Raw genomic sequence first — 19996 nt, forward strand, 5'->3', positions numbered from 1 at the left:
TTAGTTGGTTTAAGAGCTGTCAAATATACAATTTATCTGTGAAGTCATCTGAAGTAAAACAGCTTTTGTGTTTTACCATAGGAGAAATAACCATTACTTTTAGACATAAACATATTAAAAAAAAAAATTATTATTTTTGAAATAAAGTAAAAGTAAATAAAAGCCTAATTGAAAAATATTATGCAGTAACTCATGTACCAGTGTTATTTATTTCATAATTATATGGATGTAAATTATACTTACACCTTGTTAAGATAATTTTTGAAATAAGTCTAAGTGTTTATTGGGCATTTAAGGCACCATTACAGCTAATATTTCAATAATTTAATATCTGAAGTGATAATGAATGAAACATTAAGGTTGTAAGGAAATTAAGAAAAAAGCCACTACAGTATACTTTGTTTTGATGTGTGTGGAATACATCAATCCTTCTTAATATTGCATTTTTTCTTATATTACACTCCCAGTTTAAAGTGTTTAGATACTTCTATTCTTGCTGTAGACAAACTAAACTCGTCAGCATCTGACAAACAAAATGGAGGAAATTTATGCTAATCAAGATTCTGGTAAAGGAATGGAGGCAATTTACGGTAGTTTAGATTTTTGCTTATCCGGTGTGCATAGCTCCTGATACAAATATGGAATTTAAGACTGACTTGTGAGGGGCTCTTTAAAGTCGGTTTATAACAATTAAACAAACAGATTGAAAATTATATCTACATTGTGCAAAACAATATTGTAATATATAACCATCATTCTCCCTCCACTCCAAATGCACTTGAATTATTGCTTCTTGTTGCTTTAAATCCTTTTTTTACCTTCCTGAAAAAATTCCCAAGACAATTAGAAGAAATGTTGCCTCAAACTTTCTAGGAACCTCCACCATCCCTCATTATTGCTTGCTTATTATTCTAACACTCTTAGCTCTTCAGCAAACAAACTGCCTTAAGCTATTCAGCCAACTGTCTGTCTATTTACTGCCTTCTTTAACTAGGGATGTAAAAAAAAATCATTAATTTATGAACAAGAGTTCGATAATCTTATATTAGATAGAAAAATTTTCCATACAATTAATTGTCCACTGAGAACTTTACATTCAGTGTTATCCTAGTCCACTAGAGGTCGTTATTTATCTTAACCTAAGCCTCACTGGTATTTTCCAGAGAAATAATGCCAGGGCAACAACATGCTAGAGCATAATCATCAGTCAATTCAGAGTTTGATCTGGTTTAGTTGGGGTTTATTTACAGTTTAATGGGGCCAAGCAGGAGGAACTCACTATATATATTTACACACTGCTCAAAAAAATTAAAGGAACACTTTGAAAACCCATCAGATCTCAATGGGGGGAAAAAATCATACTGTTTATTTATACTGATATGGACTGGGTGATGTGTTAGGAACAAAATGATGCCACATCTTTTGATGGAAATGAAATTTATCAACCTACAGAGGGCTGAAATCAAAGACACCCCAAAAATTACAGTGAAAAAAAATGATGCGACAGGTAGTCCATTTAGCTGAAATTTCATTGCAGCAACTCAACATGGTATTCAGTAATTTGTATGGCCCCCACGTGCGTGTATGCATGCCTGACAACGTCGGGGCATGCTCCTAATGAGACGACGGATGGCGTCCTGGGGTATCTCCTCCCAGATCTGGACCAGGACATCACTAAGCTCCTGGACAGTCTGAGGTGCAACCTGGAGGCGTTGGATGGATAGAAACATAATTTCCCAGAGGTGTTCTATTGGATTTAGGTCAGGCGAGCGTGGGGGCCAATCAATGGTATCAATTCCTTCATCCTCCAGGAACTGCCTGCATACTCTCGCCACATGAGGCTGGGCATTGTCGTGTACCAGGAGGAACCCAGGACCCACTGACAATGGGTGCAAGGATTTCATCCCGATACCTAATGGCAGTCAGGGTGCCGTTGTCTAGCCTGTATACACTACTGTTCAAAAGTCTGGGGTCACATTGAAATGTACTTATTTTTGAAGGAAAAGCACTGTACTTTTCAATGAAGATAACTTTAAACTAGTCTTAACTTTAAAGAAATACACTCTATACATTGCTAATGTGGTAAATGGCTATTCTAGCTGCAAATGTCTGGTTTTTGGTGCAATATCTAAATAGGTGTATAGACGCCCATTTCAAGCAACTATCACTCTAGTGTTCTAATGGTACAAAGTGTTTGCTCATTGGCTCAGAAGGCTAATTGATGATTAGAAAACCCTTGTGCAAACATGTTCACACATCTGAAAACAGTTTAGCTCGTTACAGAAGCTACAAAACTGACCTTCCTTTGAGCAGATTGAGTTTCTGGAGCATCACATTTGTGGGGTCAATTAAACGCTCAAATGGCCAGAAAAAGATAACTTTCATCTGAAACTCGACAGTCTATTCTTGTTCTCAGAAATGAAGGCTATTCCATGCGAGAAATTGCCAAGAAATTGAAGATTTCCTACAACGGTGTTTACTACTCCTTTCAGAGGACAGCACAAACAGGCTCCAACCAGAGTAGGAAAAAGAAGTGGGAGGCCGCGTTGCACAACTGAGCAAGAAGATAAGTACATTAGAGTCTCTAATTTGAGAAACAGACCCTCAGTAGCCTGTTTGTCGTCATGATCAATGTACGCAACATGCTCTTCTTGAATAGGTTAGTCTGGTCTACCTGTCAAATAACTAAGTTTAAATCAGAATGAGACACTTAACCACCTTATAAAGAATTTATTGCAAGCGAACAATGCTATAAATAATATTTACAAACTATGAAACATTTGTTCAGATGTGATCTATGGATTGCTGGTAAACAGTCTTTCAGTCTTGATGAAGCTAAATTTGAGCCTTGTGGCCAAAACATGCAGGATATGAACATATTTAACCAAAAATTCAGGAATCCAGCTGTGTTTTAATGGTTTTTTTTGGGGATATATATATATATATATATATATATATATATATATATATATATATATATATATATATATATTTTTGGGATTTAAGTAAAACCTTTTAGAGTGAANTTATTGGGATTTAAGTAAAACCTTTTAGAGTGAAATAGCTTCTAAAGATTGTACATTCAACATTGTGCACAACTTATCATACAAATCCAGACCACACTTGAGAAAACTTTAGCCAAATAAACACTTGGAAACCTTTAGATCTTTACTATTAGCAACTTAAAAATGCACTATAACACAGTGGAGGAAAAGGCTGCATTGTCTTTACGGATATGAGATGAAACAGCTGCCTCACCAATCTATAGTGCATTTTTAAGAAAACCACAGATTTTGGGGATTTTGTTATTTGAACACATTTAAAATCAACAGATCTGTTAACCAAAAGGTAGCTCTTAGGAAAATCCACAGCACACAAATTCCCTCTTGGCATTATGTTAAAAACAGAAGCAGCTCCAGGAAGAACTTCCAAACAACAAAACAAAAATAAAACAAGTCAACATTCTGAACTGCTAACCCTAACCCACTGATTCTCCCACTTTCCAAGTAACGTCAACTGATGGAAGTTCCAAAAGTGCAACTATAAACAGATCCTTATTTAAAAAAAAAACTAAAATAAAAAGGTTTCTGGGAAAATGTGACCTCATCCCGATGTTAGTTGTCCTTTGTTTTTCAGCATCCCAGCGAAACACAATGTATCTTCCTGCTTATATCATTGCTGTCGTTTCTTCTCAGACTCCAAACAGAAATTCTCATACGCCTCTTCAATTTCAGGATCCATCTCATCCTCAAAGTCGTATCTGTACAAACAAAAAAATCCAGACAAATCTTTGGTTAAATGACACTCAGCAAGCGGCATCTTTCTTATAGTCATTAAGGAGCTTCATGCAGAATTAGGATTGATACTGCATCCCTCCTCTGGACATAACTGGTTCATTGATTCTGAACAGTAGGTCAATGCCTGAATCTAAAAAGTTTGTAGCTAATAATATCCACTTTTCTTCAAGGAGTCACTCAGACAGAAGACGTGTGGTTTTATTTCGGTGCTGTGAAGAGGATGTTAGCTAAGGCTACTTACTCTTCGTTGCCATTTTCACCATCAACCTCATGAAAGTAGTCTTGCTTCTCTAGGAGCTCTTGATATTTTTCAGCATACTCTGAAAGCAGAGAGGCTGAATTTAAGGCACAACAGAGACTGAGAAATAGACGTGTTTCTGCTGAAACATAAGTGGGCAGGAGAGCCGCCTCGCATGATCCAGCAAAAACGATAAATAAAAAAAACATCTCGCATGACAAACATGTAAATCACAAAAAACAAAAATCCATTATTGTTATGCAAAAGATAATGTGCTGAAGCAGTTATTTCCAGGATTGCTGTATGTGTTTAATTAGAAAACTAATGTCGACTATTAAAAAACCCCAAAAAAAACAATGGTGGCTGATTGATTGGCACAGCACTATTTTTGGTAAAATGAGTTGTTGGAAATGAGCTCTGTAATCAAACTTGACCTTGAATGTTTTCGTATTTAACTGTGTCTGAGATACACACACAAAAAAAGAAAATTTACCAGTGAAGAAAACATCTAAATAACTTTGCTTATCTTTCTTTTTGGGTTTCATCAGAGGTGACATTGAGATTTGATCCACAGACTCACCAGGATCTGCTGCTGTAAAAGGTGTGCCATCTTCAGTGTAGAACGTAGGTTCGTTCTAAAGAGTAAAAAACATAACAGCACTGTGAAAGGAGAAGAATAGAAACCCCATATAGGGGATGTGGAACAGCAGAACGTAGAACTGTACTGAGACATGTTCCGTTAGATCAGTCCTGACCACAGAAGTACTGGTCAGAGAATCATATCTAAGCTATAAGGTTACTGACAGACACAACAATAGGTGTGGATGATCATGCTGAAAAAAAAAGACTCAATCTGCCATTTTCAGCTTTGCTGTTTAACGTGAAGTCAGAGGAAACATAAGATGCAAGAAGCTATTTTATCAAAGTCCTCTTAGCCTTCTGGGAAACAGTGAAGGAACAGTCTATACTCTAAAAGGGAAAAACAGAAAATACTGTTTCAGTGATGCTAACAGGGCTTTTTAATAAATGGAAAACACTAAAAATATAAAAGTATATTAAAGCCCAAAACAGATTTCTTTACAAACTTATTCCAATTATTTTTTTTCCATGTTTATAAAACTTCTCTAATATAACATTTTAATGTGCCTAGATTAAATTGCACACAAGACTCACATCCATTGATCTTTACTTCAAAAGCAAAAATAAAAGTACTGAATGAAGAATAAAATGAAACAAAAAGTCGGACACTGACCATGAAGTAGTTTGGGTCGTTGTCTGGTGTGGCGTTACTAGTGGCAGCAGCAGAACAGACTCTGCCCCAGTCGCTGGACCTCAGCTCCACTAATTTTAGTAGCATCTGTCTCACGTCCCTGAGGACAACAAATAAAAAGTTTTAGTCAGGAGGTACTGCCCTACAGGACTGATGATCTTCTTTCCAGCTGCTGACTGATGCACAACAACTATAGAACTGAGATCACCTAAAATTATTTACACAAACTATTTACTCTGTTAAATGGGTTGGGTTTGGGATGACTGCTTTCTAAAAAGATTTTTTCCACACAAGAATACTTCAAGGTAAAGATTTGGATATGATATATACACACCTACTGCATGTAGCATCCAGGAGAATTGTCTCAATTCTTTGGACCAGTTCATCCATGTGTGGCCTCCCACTTGCTTTCCAGGCGTCATCCAGGATTGAACCGGTCAACTACAGAACAAAAACATGCTTATCTCCTCTTGAAATGCAACATAAAACTACATGAGAGGATGTGTTTAGTGATTCATCCTCCATGATGATCATCTCTACCTCTAAGGTTATTTGTTATAGAGACAGAAAAGCAGAGTAAAAAGGTCAACAACCAGATGCAATTTAAGTTTCTCTGAACAAAATGTTCAAAGGTGGATACAATTAAGCTACCAGACATACAGACTGTTTCTCCAAATAATTGTTCAGGAATGGGTTGCTCTCCAGAACTCAGTGAACTCCAGGGTGGCTTAAGAAGATGCTACCTGTGCAAATAGTCCTTTCATAAAATGTCCTTGCTTCTAAGTACCGGTATTCCACCTTCCACTATCGATGGTGAAATAAAGGGGAAACAATTGGGAATAACAGCGACTCAACAACTTATCCAGTGATTGACCATAAATCCCTGCAGACCTCCAAATTTCATGTGGCCTTCCCATTAGCTCTGGAATAGTGCATGTTAAGCTTCTTGCGATGGATTTTAGTGGCTGCAAACAAATGGCTGGCGTGTGAGGCTCAGGAGGTAAAGGTTCTTCTTGTAACCTAATATCTAGTGTTGAAACAATTAAACGGATTGATGATTAAAATAATTGTCAACTAATTTAGTCCCGGTAATCGATTAATTATTAAATGGAGTATAGAGACTGTAAAACAGGCCTTTACCTGACAGAGCAACCCATTTAAAGCTATAATTGTATCAAAATTGTAAGAAAAAAATACATAAACATTTTGCATTTAAGATAAAATATGAATGATTTGCAAAATAATTGTTAGTTGCAGCCCTACTAATATCTTTATTTCACCTTTTTCCTTTCCTTCATTCCTGCTCAGGAACTGGGGATGGAAATAAGCCAAACGGCTAGAATCTAGATAAGTAACCCAACAATAAAAATGCAACAGCAAAAACACTTGATTACAAAACCTTTAGTAGCTTGACAGCACAGATGAGGTTTGCGTCCACAGGGTGTGAAAGCAGACTCTCCAGCAGGTCTTTAAGAGCCAAGAGGAGAATTTCTGCTCTGTTTGGAGGCGCTTTTCCACTTTTTATCTAGACAAGAAACAAGGTTTAGACACCAGATGAGTTCACTTCTGTTATATCAAAAACAAGATTGTCCCTTTACATCTAGAATAGAGCAAAATAAGAACATTTAAACATGTTACTAACACAAAGGATCTGCTTTCTAAAGTGAAGCACTTCGTTTTACAATCAGAAATACAAATTAAACATGATCCCAAATCAATTACCAATTAAAGATCAGGTTTCAAATAAATCAGGTCAATGTTCAATTTTTCTGAGTTTATAAATAAAAATTTGAAATTTTTGCATTTTATTACGTTCGGTTATTAGTGACATTATAGATTACATCTGTTTTTTAATGGATATTATCACTTTTCAAACATGTCAGTGTTGACATGTTTACAATAAATACCAAGTTTCTGCGGTTTAAAGTCCCTTCAATTAAAGGCACACTATGCAACATTTTTCAGTTAATTAATGTGTTCCATAACGTTTTGGATGATGAAATGAGTCATTTCAGGTTGAACAAAGGTATTCTCGGCCGCCCTGGTGGTCTGTGAGGGAAATACCGCACTTGCAATTGCAGGAGCACCGACCCGCACCCACAGGCTCAGAAGTCTCGCGAGAGTCAGTCTTGCTTTACGTCAAGAACTGCTACACCCCCCCCAGTTAAAAGCATGCTCGTTGCTAGCACAGTGGCGATCTTTGTGCAGTGCTGCTTTCACACCGGACGCAGCAAAATCGCGTCTGCTGCTTCCTTTTTACTGCTTGTACCAGTTAGTTCTGACGCGCGGCTGAAGCAGATTTGCTGCTCTGGCTGCATGGTGCAAAAGTGTGTCTGGAAAATCAACACCGGTTGCATAGTGTACCTTTAAAAGCCATTGACCACAGGCTGCTGATCTCTGCTGGTCAGCTGGCCTAAACACCTTTTTTCTTCAAATTATAACCAAAGGGGAAAAAACAAAGGCTGGCTTTATGAAAATACCTCTGGTTTTAAAATCACAGAGTGTGATGTAAAGCAAATGAGCATCATGAAGTGAGTATAACTGCTATAAGTGTAGGTGAAAAAAAAAATCATTAAAAGGCTAATGTTTTGAATTTTTTTTTTTAATAATAAAATCATTGTTTTGTTTTTTTGTTTAATAAAAAAATGCATGTTTTAAAGCTTTTTTTGTTTGTAAATTTGGATATCGCATCAAGAGAATTTCATAGGACTAATTGCCAGGAAAACTATCAGAAACCTTGGTCCATTAAAAAGGCCCATTACCAACAACATAGTGCATTTTTTTAAAAGATCCCAAATTACAGAGAAGCGCTCTTACCTCCAAATTTAAATAGAGCTCTCCCAGAAATAACACAAAGGAGTGAAATTTCTTCTGAACCTCCGGGTTTCCTCGAACAGCTACATTTCTTTGCTCGTACTCTAATTGACATCTACAACAGAAAAGCAAACATCTATATTAATGGTGTAAACAATTACAAATCCTACGCCATGCTATGACCTGCTGTGTGTTACTAAAATCATTTCTAGTAAAACCATCTTCAAAATATTTTATGGTTAAAAGAAGCATATAAAATTAAATCTCAAGATCATATTTAAATTCAATTTTGAGCAGTTTAAATTAGTATAAAACCAGGAATAAGTTTACCGCTGCAAAAGCAACCGGCGAAAGTTGCCACTTTGTGGGCTGAGGGTGAGGTGATGGGACAAGTAATTACAAAGTCTGGCTCCGGTGTAGGCGAAGTTCGGGATTGCAGTAGACTGGAAAAATAAAAAAACAGGTCAGTTTTAACAAATATATGGTGAAAAATATCTTAACCCTTTATTGGGTACTCACTCAGATCCTTTTAAATCTAATTATTAAGCTAAGAGTTTTTACTGGAGGAAAGGAAAATCCCAAATTACTTTTGCAACATTGAATAATTTTTTGATGAAAAAATAAAAATCAAGGTCAATGTAATTTCCTAATATGTTAAAAATAAAAGTGCCTCTACTGTAAAATAAATTCATTAAAAACAGAGTAACTTTTTGTTACAACCTTAGATGACTGAAATGCGGATTATAGGCACTTAGATGTTTTACTTTTTAACTTACTTTATTAGTTTTTTGAACTAAACTTTTTGAAATTTTCGACTTTTTTTACTTCACTTCTTAAGTGGATAACATACACTGATCTCTATTTATTTACTGGATTACTGATAGACCCCAAAAAAACAAAAAAAACCTGAAGTCACCTGCCACCATCTGGGTAACCCCCACTTTCACAGAGTCATGCCAAAAAAATGCCTGTAATGTAATGTAATTAATAAAACAATGTAATCATTACATATATATTACATGTACATCAATTTGCCAATTTTGGCACATCATCAGATAGTGTGTGCGTATCATATTCTTAACATCTGACTATAGTATTACTATGCTCCATTGACTAACATTGTTGTGATGGATTTGTATAATACGTTATATTAGATGATTTATAGTCTTCATGGACTTCATACTGACTATGCAATGTTATGTGCGTATTTTTTACCTTAAATAAATACTAATCTACTAATGTTATGAAAGAGCAAGTGTGTGTCAAAGTAATTTCTTAATCTTTATTTTAAAAGTCTTAAGCCCCCCTGAAAATGACATAATCATTCTTCGATGCTGTAGCGCATGTATTATACGCATTCCGAACAGTCTAACTAGGGAGTACCAAAATGGCGGCCGGTTACTTCGGAGCACCGTGTACTACTAAATGCCAGGCAGCAATCCAGTGAATAAATAGAGATCAGTGGCAACATATCATTCAAGGATTCATTTAATTGGTCAAATGCCAAAATGACACGTACTGCCACGTAGTAGAATCTTTGCAGAATGGTTGGATATAAATTTTGAGCTTCTAGACTTTACTGACTCCATTTACAAGTTCTCCTACCTTTAAATCATGGAGGGGTCTAAAGCTGTCATCATAGGTGGAGTTTTTAGTTAATTGCCTTAAAATAAGATCTTAAAATAAGAAGAAATTGTTCATCTTCTTAAACGTTGACCTTAAGACGAAGTGCGTTTTTGCTTTCACCATAGCTGTTTATAATAAGTTTAACAATCATTGGATACCACTGATTAAGAACACTTTTCAATTATTTAAAAAGTGAAAACAAAAAAGAAAGATGTTTTTTTCCAAACCTGTGTAAAGATCAGCTCCACTAGTTCCTTTAAAAGCTCTTCTGTAGTGACCCAGCAGTTAAGCATGCCGGTAATGTTTTCAACGTCAAAATCAAAGGAGCCAGGAGAGGAGCTCAGGTGATCGAGGAAATCTGTGACTGTATCAGCCAAGGAGGACTCGCTGTAATAGCTTTCACTATCATCATAATATGCAGGCTCCTACACAAAAAAGACATACATTGTAATAATAAACAAATGTAAGAGAAATCTTTTTGAGAAAAATTTAAAGGAAAAACTTTCTCTCACTTCATATGAGCTCATTCCAAAGGGGACAAACTCTGGAGCACTTGCTGAAAGCGTTGATGTCCTGACCACTGAGTCCATTGAGGCATGGCTGGCGCTAACACTCTGTAGAGGGCTGCCGAGCGGTTGATGATCTGAAAGAAGAAAAAAATCTAATTAGAAGAAACGGTTTGATACAATGGTGCTACTAGTGGTTTTCCTGAAATTAGGATGAAAGGAAAAATGTTACTTGCTGAACAATAAAACAGGAAAGCAAAGCTTCACACTTTTATAAGTCTTTAAGTTCCATACATGCAAATACGTTTAGAGCAACATACATTCTTCTCAGAATCAGAAAGAATAAAGAAATTAGGAGGAAAATGTGTACGTTTCAGGTTCAGCATAAGGGAAGTTAAATACAAGACTTTTTAATGCCACTTAAAATAAAAATGTAAGACCGACTTTACAAGAAAAACCTGCTAGCGACAAATTTACCCCAAATGTTTAACATAAACCATTACTTTCTGGCCCAGAAGATATGTTTCAAACTTTGAAAAAATGTCCATATAGGAAGAAAGCTAAAAACAAACAAATAACAGATATATTTTAACAACTACTGAACTGAATTCACTAACTTTGTTTTGTTCCCTACTCAATCCCTCTACTTCCATTGTCGGCATACCGCCAAACATTATCTTGAGATTTAGGTCTACTGGAGTTGTTGGTGATGTGAGAGATGCTGTGGAGGCGTTGCAGAGACAAGGGTGGAACAGAACGAGAAATAGATGCTGCTTCTCCATAACCTGATTTTGACGCTTTGAGTTTCATGCTTCGCACATGTATCTCCACTGCCTTGATTCCCATCGTGCTTCATCTACATTCCCTGGTAGTGGTTTTAGCCATGTAGAAAACTCTTGGATGTATAGCCTATTTTTCTTTTTAATTTAAACTTCCCCATGTTGTCCAGATAAAAAGTTACTGGCACATCTTTTTTATTGGTTTATTGGGACGGAACCTATACTGGTTACAGTGAGCGGTTCTGTAAATGTAAGAAAAACACTGTCAATTATTTAATTGTTTGATATGGATTACAAAAATAAAATCCTATTAATGATGCGAAAAAATGTTAAGACCTATGAAAGACTGAATTAAGACATTTTTAATACCAATTAAGGCCTTGATTTTATATTGAAGAATGCAATGCCTTTTAAAACTTTTTAAGGATCTGTAGGAACCCTGAGGTTTAATAATGGATCTTTCTACATTACCTGAGCGAACTCACTTAATGGAGTTAATGGAGAAATTGAGAAAGCTCAAAGAATTACCTTTTCTGAACTAAAGATTTAGTTATTCGCAAAATAAGCTTTATCTGTGGAAACTTCTTCATATCTGTGTTTCCTTAGGTCAACCACCTTCTGGCATCTGCAAACAGGTATTCCAGCTCAGGCTGATTCCACAACAGTCCCCAGTTTTAATGTTTTTGTTAGTTCAACAGGTGAGAAATTGCTACACTTCTTAGTTCTGATCGATTCTAGGGTGGTTCCTTCATGTTTGTGTCAAACACAAACACTAGAAATTAGATGATTGACACTAGAAATTAGATGATCCTGTTTGTTAACTAATGGGAAGGCCTTTGACACATCCACAGAACAGCTACATAAATAAAAACCCTGTTACAGCATTGCCTTATAATCATAAATAATCGTATTTCTGGATTTTTTTAAGTTTTCCCTTGTAAAACATTAGCAAAATACACAAGACTTACAAAATATTTAAAATCTGGATAATTTGTTTTTTTTTAATCAACAATTTGTAATGAAGAGGAGCGATCTACCGCAGGGACTGGGTGAAAAATGTGCATTTTTAAAAGAAACGCTAAAATATTTTAAACATAAAGTGATCTATAATAAACAAATAAAGACCTTACACCGGAAGCCTCACGTCAAAGAACACACTGTTTGTTGTTGATTTTGAGGAATATATTGTCACTTTGAACCAAAATCATGTGCTGAGCATTTTCAACATAGCATAGTTACAAGCAGCAAAGGCCTCACATTTTCAGCTTTGCAAGCAGTCTCACTGTCCCCACCTTATTAAGCAGTGGCGACAGCTGAGCTTTTATTAGCTGCAGCATTAGCAACCATGTGATAACAGAACATTTCGCAACTCCAAACTAAAAGGTCAAATATGACAGCTTCGGGTTAAGGTCAAATAAATCACTGATAAATCAAGAACGATCAAAATCTGTTTGTTTACACTGTGGGAACAACTCTGTCCTCAATGGTGTGTTCCAAAGTGGGAAATCGAATCTGAAAGTAGCTAAATTAGCCATGTTAGCTCCCACCTCCACTGGGTAATCCAGCAGCCGAGTTGATGCTGCTCTCGGGGAAAGGATGGATGGTTCGCGGCTGTCTCAGCGGTTCTCTTGGGTTGAACACCGCGGTTTTAGCTTCAGCGTCTTTGGCGTTAACTGCTAGCCCAGGATCCATTGATGGTCCGCGGGTTCTCCCTGCTCCAGGAGCTCGGTCAAAATGATCGTTCATGACAGCTTGTTAAGTATCAGAGCGGCATCTGAGGAACAAATATCGGCTTGACTGTTTGTTTTTTTGTGCCTTTAAGTGTTAAACTTTATTTGTTATCATAGTATGAACCGTTCTATTCCCCTTTCATAGTGGCCGTTTCCCGCTAGCCTCGTATATGTGTAAGCTAGCAGCATAACTTTTGGAGCTACTTCCTTCCCCAACAAACTTGGTGGCGAAACAATTATCGATCAGAAAGATAATGTCCCCCTCTAGTGGCGTGGAGTGGAAGCTCGGGGACAACCAGAAGCAATGTTTTTCGATGGAAATTTAATATTGAAATGTCTGAAATTTGATTAAAGATAACGAAACAATATAAAAATAGTGGTAAAAAATGTCTGACTTTTGAAGTTTGTTGATATTTTAATTGCAATTTAATATGAATTGCAGGTAGTTTAGTTTACTTCAAGCAACAAACATAGAAACTATTAAGCCAACTAGAAAGGTTGTCTTCCCATTCATCGACCAAACTTTAGTTATATAAAATGTTCTTATTATGATAAATTACATAATATTTCCCTGAGATTTATTTGTTGGTGTTTTTTAAGCTATTATTAGCTATTATCTGTAGCTTGCATGTTTTTCATTTTATTTTTAATACAAATTATGTTTTTACTTTGTACATTTTCCTTTACGAGGGTATGCCCTTTTTGGAAAACACTACAATGTTTTTATTTCCTGAGATTTGTTTTTGTAGTCTATTTTGAATTTTGTTCTTCATTTTTTTTTTTATCTTGCATGTATCTATTTGAGGGATTGTTCTAGAGCAGTGTTTTTCAACCCTGATCCTTAAGGCACCCTGCTCTGCATGTTTTGGATGTTTCTGAGCTTCAGCACACTTGATTCAGATGATTGAAGTTCAGCAAAGCCTGATAATCTGCTATCAATTGATAACAGGTGTGTGAAAGCTGGGAAACATCTAAAACATCTAGGGCAGTCTGCCTTGAGGACCAGGATTGAAAAACACTGTTCTAGAGTCAACGTTAAAATGCAGGCAAATATGTACTGTTGCCACATGCTTATCCAGCAGGAGCGAGTCTTCCAAAGTCAACGACTCTAAGCGATCGGCTGGTTTTCCTCAGATAAAAAAACGTTTTAGCAATCTGACTGTAGGATCTGATTAATCGTCTCTTTAAAGTGCCTGTGATGACACGTTGGGAATTGGAGCTATATAAACAAAATGAATTTAAACTGAATTGAATTTATTATATAGTTTACTATATTCTACATTTTAAACCATTACAATCCATTTTCTGTATGAATTCTCGTATTTCTTTTAGGAGTTATGATGCAATCTTATCATTGTCATAATGTAAATCTTGTCTGAGTTATTTTGGATGCACTGAATATAGGATACCCATCATGATTTTAAGCACAAAGCAAATAATTTTGGATATCCAGTATTAAATCCATTTTCTTAGACATATGTTAAATTTCTATTTTTAAATGTGCACCTGATGGGCTGCACATAAGGCAGCAGATATGAAAATTCTGAATCTAAATCTGTAATACTGTTAAGTAAATAATCAAAGAAAATTATTTGGAGCATTGTCAGATTCATTTTCTTCTTAGCCTCTATGTCTATTTCTGATTAATGAAACATGATAAAACGAGACAGGCATCTCCTAGAAATATGAAAATAACTGACAATAGTATTCCAAATGGTGGCATCGCAGAAACCAAACCCTTCTTATAAGTACCAACCATCTTTTTGCATGTTTCCACTGCTATATTGAAAAAATATATTTGGTGATGCACTCCAAGTCTTTGTGCTAGAAAGACTACTTTGTCATCACTGAAATCTTTAGCTCCCTCAATGGATTCTCTAACAGATGCAAGTCAAGACTCTGGCTACAATTGGTTCATGCCAAACATGCCCACTATTATTATTTACTACAAATTATTTAGCTTTAGACTTATATGTCCATAAAACATTATTTAAGACATCTTGGTCTTTGTCTTTCTCCAGATGTTGCTTGTTTTAACTCTTAACAGTGTTTACCAGACATATAACCACCATCAACCTTATTAATAAAAGATCTCAGAAAGTTATTTTGCTGTTCATCACTAACCCAACTGTTAGGACACCAAACCAAATGTTCATTTAAGGAATCTAAAAAAAAAAAAATAGTAAGCTTAGATCAAGTGAATGTTCCGTTTGATTAGAATTAATTATTTCAAATTAATCTCATTGGAGTATGTTGTTTAATTACTATATGATGGGTTAATCTGCCATACATGTTACAACAACACACAGTAACTAAAGGTTTTCATTAATTTCTACATTAAAAGATACATCTTAACCTGTGTTGATTTTATTTGAGTTATTTTATAAACTAACACATTTTTAAAGCTAAGATTTTAAAAGAACAAATTACAATATATATCTGTACCTTACTAATTATTTATAAACTAATATGAATTGAATGTTCTTGCCACAGCATAGCAGTTGATATGTCTAAATCCTTCTAAGCCCAATAATCTTAAAAACTTGTGTGGTGTATCTGCAAAAAGAAAAAAAGGATATAGCTGCCATAAACCGCTTGTGTTTTACATAAATGTTTTTTTTATTCTATGTTTTCTTCAACAAAGGAAGTTACACTTTTTTCAATATATGCAACTTTTTGTAAGTTTAATTTAGAATTTAGGAAATTACTTTCAAGCATTTGTGAATCTGTGAATTCGTTGCACCATATATATTTTCCAGCATTTTTTTTTTTTTGTCATTACACTGACACAAGAACAGAGCAATGAACTCTGTGCATTTATCCCATCCCCTTGGGGAGCAGTGGGCTGCCATTGTGCGGTAGCACTGTGGGGTTAAGCATCTTGCTCAGAGAGCCTCAAAACCTCAGGATTCCAAGCTCTATGCCCTAACCACTAGGCCACCACATCTCAAAGCAGCCATTGGAGTGGAGGGTCTTGCCTAAGGACACACACTGGCAGCTCATTCCCCACAGCTGGGATACGAACCCAGGCTTTTTGATTGAAGGACGGGCGACTGATAAATTACAACTTGAGCCAGAACCCCTGTTCATATATATATATATATATATATATATATATATATATATATATATATATATATATATATATATATATATATATATCTACAGTATTTCTTTTACTCTGTAACATTTGTGTTTTTATTGTCTCAACAGGAAATTCTAAAATATTTTCAGAACAAAAAAAATTTTTTCCATCACATAATAAATACTTTTCAAATAAAAACACCTCATGCCACAACTCTTTTAGTAGCAGTCTTCTCCAAACATGTGTTACACCAGACATCTTAGCGTAAGCATTCATTAGTTGTTTTTGGCCTCCAGGCATTTTCCACTTGTTTCCCAAAAGCTGGATCGCATTATGCCACAGAAAATTCCTGAGCTAGAAATTCAGAGACCCGTTCTGATAAAAGATTACTCCACCTATTTTGTATTATTGCTGTTTTTCCTAGCATCTTGGATGGAGTTCAGACATTTATTTTGGAATGTGAAGATGAGGAACGAGTAAGGTTTCTGTGTGTGCATGTGTATGGATGAGGTTCTCCTTGGCTGCTAATTCACTTCATCATTAACTGCTCCTATTTTAGATTTTCCCCAGCAACACTAAGCTGTTTTAACATTTTATGAAAAACATAGAACAAGAAAATGAAAATCATAAAACAAAAAATACAATATATAAAAAATAAATGCAAAACATAAGACACTGAAGGAAAAGAGAACAAATCCAATATACTTTCTGAACTTTTCATGAATTTCTGATTTGTAAATAAACAAACTTGAGCTGAGGAAATTTCTGGGAAAAATTCTATTTGTGAAAAAAGTAGTAACTTGCCCTCTTGCCGATTTCTTCAGTTTGTTCCACACCTAGATGTTTCCAATCATTAGGCAAACTGTGATGTATCTCAAGAATGACTTACAGGAAATGCAATATCCAATTCCTAATTATATCAACCATTAAGAGACATCAGCAATTCAACCCAAGCAGCCCCAGTGTGGCTTGAATGTAATTAACAACAGGCCTGATTTGTACAACAGGCAAGGAAGAACAAATATCCCAGTTATGAGGAGGAGATGCACAATTTTTCCAGGTTCTTTTGATATCTTTTTTTTTTTTTTTTTTTTTTTTTTTTTTCTTTTTTTTTTATAAAAAGGCCACAATAATTTTTCAAGTATTGTAATTTCTTAGACTCACTTTAATGATATACAGATTATCTGCCTTTGCCTTTACTTCGTGCACACCTGTGTTGATTTTTTTCTTTAATAATATTATTCCATTCATGTGATTTTTGAAGATCCAAGCATATTTGCATGCACACAGAATATCTCTCCACTTTCTGGGATTGTATCATTTTTGCATGTAACTCTGCATCTGACTCTCAGGAGTACAAAGAAACAGGATAAAACTGCTGCCTCCATTGTGGTCAGATTTAGAAAATTGCTTTGCACATGCATAACTTCCAATCGTTAATTTGTGTAGTTTCGTCATTTGAATAAAATCAGCATATTGATGGAGACACACATGCACAATGTTTGCATACGCTGGCTGCAAAATTACAAACATAGATCACTTTGCACCTTCGTTGAGGATCTGCTCTGAGAGTAAAAACATTTTTGCACCTATTGTAAGGAAAACAAAATTACTTAAGAACAGGCCCTTGGAGTGTCCCCCACTGGACACCACAAAAGACATGGTCAAATGTCTTCTCCAGGTCCAAGAAACACATGTGCAGTGGTTGGTAAACTCCAATGAAGCCTTTAGTACCCTATAGATGGTTTAGAGCTGGTTCACTGTTCCACTACCAGGATAAAAAACTCATTGTTCCGCCTGAAGGTAGCATTAGAGCCAGCTAATTGTCTAATCTTAGCTAGGGTGAAGGTTGGACAATCAGCTGGACTCTCATCTCCAGCACCCTAGCATTGGCCTTCCCAGGAGGGCTAAGAAGTGTGATCCCTTGTAGTTGGAACACACTCTCCAGTCCAGTTGTTGTGGAGACGGACCACTTAATTTCCTTGTCCAGGAAAATCGTCCCTGATTGCCAAGTAATGTTGAAGAGTAATGTCAACCATACCAGCCTAACATCATCCAAGGATCTAAGGTACTCAGGAGGACAGATCTCATTCATCCCTGGAGCCTTTATACCAGGCATCCCCAAAGTCGGTCCTCGAGGGCCGCTGTCTTACAGGTTTTAGAGGTTTCCTTGCTCCAGCACAGCTGATTTTAATGGAAAACTCATTAACAGGCTTTTGCTCAACTGTTTTCATCATAATCAGCTGCACTAAAGCAGGGAAACCTCTAAAACTTGCAGGACAGCGTCCCTCAAGGACCGCCTTTGGGGATGCCTGTTTTATACCATGGAGTTTGTTGACTGCCTCGGTGAACCAGCAAATGTGATTAACAAGTCAAACTGTGAGAACCCAGTCTATGCTTCCTCGAGGGAAGGTGTGTCAGCCGGGTTGAGGAGATCCTCAAAGTAATCCTTCCACCTTCTGATAATGTCTTCAGTCAAGAAAAGCAGCTCCCATAAACAGTGTTAGTGAAGCACTGCTTCCCCCTCTTGAGGCATTGCCAGAAGAGGCTGTCCAATAGTCTTCCTCCATGGTCTCTCCAACCTCCTTCCAGGCCCAGAGTTTGCCTCTGAAACAAGGTTTGCCACCTGTCCCTTAAAATATGGAATCATCCTTGAGTTAGCAGTTCAGCATTGCATACCGTATTGAACCAATAAGGGACAAGATTTGTCCCGTATTTTCAAAAATGTCCCATACACATGTGTGTCAAACTCACATCTACACTAAATCTATGAAAAATAAAAATAAATAAATAAATAAATACATTTCTGTAATTGCTTAAGGTAGCTAAGTTGTCCTGGCAGGTACTATGTAGGACATCTTCCATACTCCTCAGCATTGCTTCAACTGCTGATACAGACTCCTTTGAAACGCTTTCAAAAGCCTAGACATGAGTGGGAAGAAGCAAACCTCTGACTGTCAGTGGGGATGAAGACGAGGAAAATTACAAAAGATGTCAGGCTCTCAGTGAGTGTTTACAGTGATTGACCATTTGTGGCTCAGGATTCAGCCGGATAGAAACACACACGAACCCATAAGAACACAGAACCTCAAACATCAGTCCTTCATACCCTGACTGTCTCCTGAGAAATATATGGTAGGAATTATTATATTTTATTGTGGTTCTGTTAAATGCCTAAATGGTTTTAATAATAATTCCTTTATTTATTCTGTAAATTACAGTAGATAATAAAGGAAATTATCTAAAGAGCAAATAATGCTGAGAATAAAATATACATACAAATATTGAGGGGCACGTAGGCCTATTAGTTGGAGCAGTGCACTTGTGCTCTGATAGGATTGCTATTACCCGGTTCGATCCCCACAGCCTCCACTCTGGGTCTCTGAGCAAGACCCTTAACCCCACACTGCCCCACATAGTGAGAGCCCACTGCACCCCAATGGGATGAGTTAAATAGAGAGGTAAATTTCTCCAGTGTGAGATGAATTAAGTTAAATTTTTTTTTATTATTATAATCATATACATGCAACTAATATTGCTTATATTAGGCATTTTGGTGTTTTAAATTTTTTTCAACTTTTAAATATAACGCTAGTTAACTTTTAACTATTGCAGTGCAGGTGCATTGTGCCTGATGTGGGCCAAGTGGATCAATGGAGGGATTCAGCACGAAGGAAGTTTGGTTGGATACTGAAGTTGTGTATAAAGTTTCTGAATTTTACAATCCAAACAAGAAATATCAGGCACTAGACAGAAAAAAGTCCCTATGGACTTTTGAATAAAATCAACCCACCAACCTGTCGAACTTAACTAAAGAAAACAAAAATACACAACAAAAACACAAGAGTTATTGGAGTTTGAAATGGTATATTTATGAGCACGGATAATGAGTTTTGCCTGACAGAGTGTGAACCCACCTTAACTACTTTTCTCTCGATTGGCAGCTGGGCTATCCTGGTCGCAGTGTTTGTGACCTTTTGCAGTTGCCAGCATAGCAACTGCACAGCCAGGCAAACTGAGCCTCTGTCTCACCAAAATGTCATTATGATTATATATTGGAAATAAAGACTCTTGATTTTCTTGGACTCTGATGAAACATATTTTGAAGTCTTTGCTTTATTGGGGTACAGTCTCCAACAAAACCATACAGA

General features: G+C 36.3%; 1 protein-coding gene across 1 annotated transcript; it reads right to left on the reverse strand.

Annotated features, from left to right (window-relative positions):
* Positions 1-3634: 3634 nt before the first annotated feature.
* On the reverse strand, positions 3635-12956 carry paip1 (poly(A) binding protein interacting protein 1). Its single transcript, XM_015382620.1, has 11 exons — positions 12578-12956; positions 10258-10388; positions 9973-10170; positions 8450-8562; positions 8123-8234; positions 6705-6830; positions 5640-5746; positions 5288-5405; positions 4616-4670; positions 4039-4117; positions 3635-3760 (listed from the first exon to the last, which is right to left on the reverse strand). The coding sequence occupies exons 1-11, from the start codon at positions 12774-12776 to the stop codon at positions 3673-3675; spliced, it is 1326 nt and encodes a 441-aa protein (XP_015238106.1). The 5' UTR covers positions 12777-12956; the 3' UTR covers positions 3635-3672.
* Positions 12957-19996: the final 7040 nt, after the last annotated feature.

Source organism: Cyprinodon variegatus, unplaced genomic scaffold, assembly GCF_000732505.1.
Source record: "Cyprinodon variegatus isolate N-32 unplaced genomic scaffold, C_variegatus-1.0 Scaffold260, whole genome shotgun sequence".
NCBI classification, from domain to species: Eukaryota; Metazoa; Chordata; class Actinopteri; order Cyprinodontiformes; family Cyprinodontidae; genus Cyprinodon; species Cyprinodon variegatus.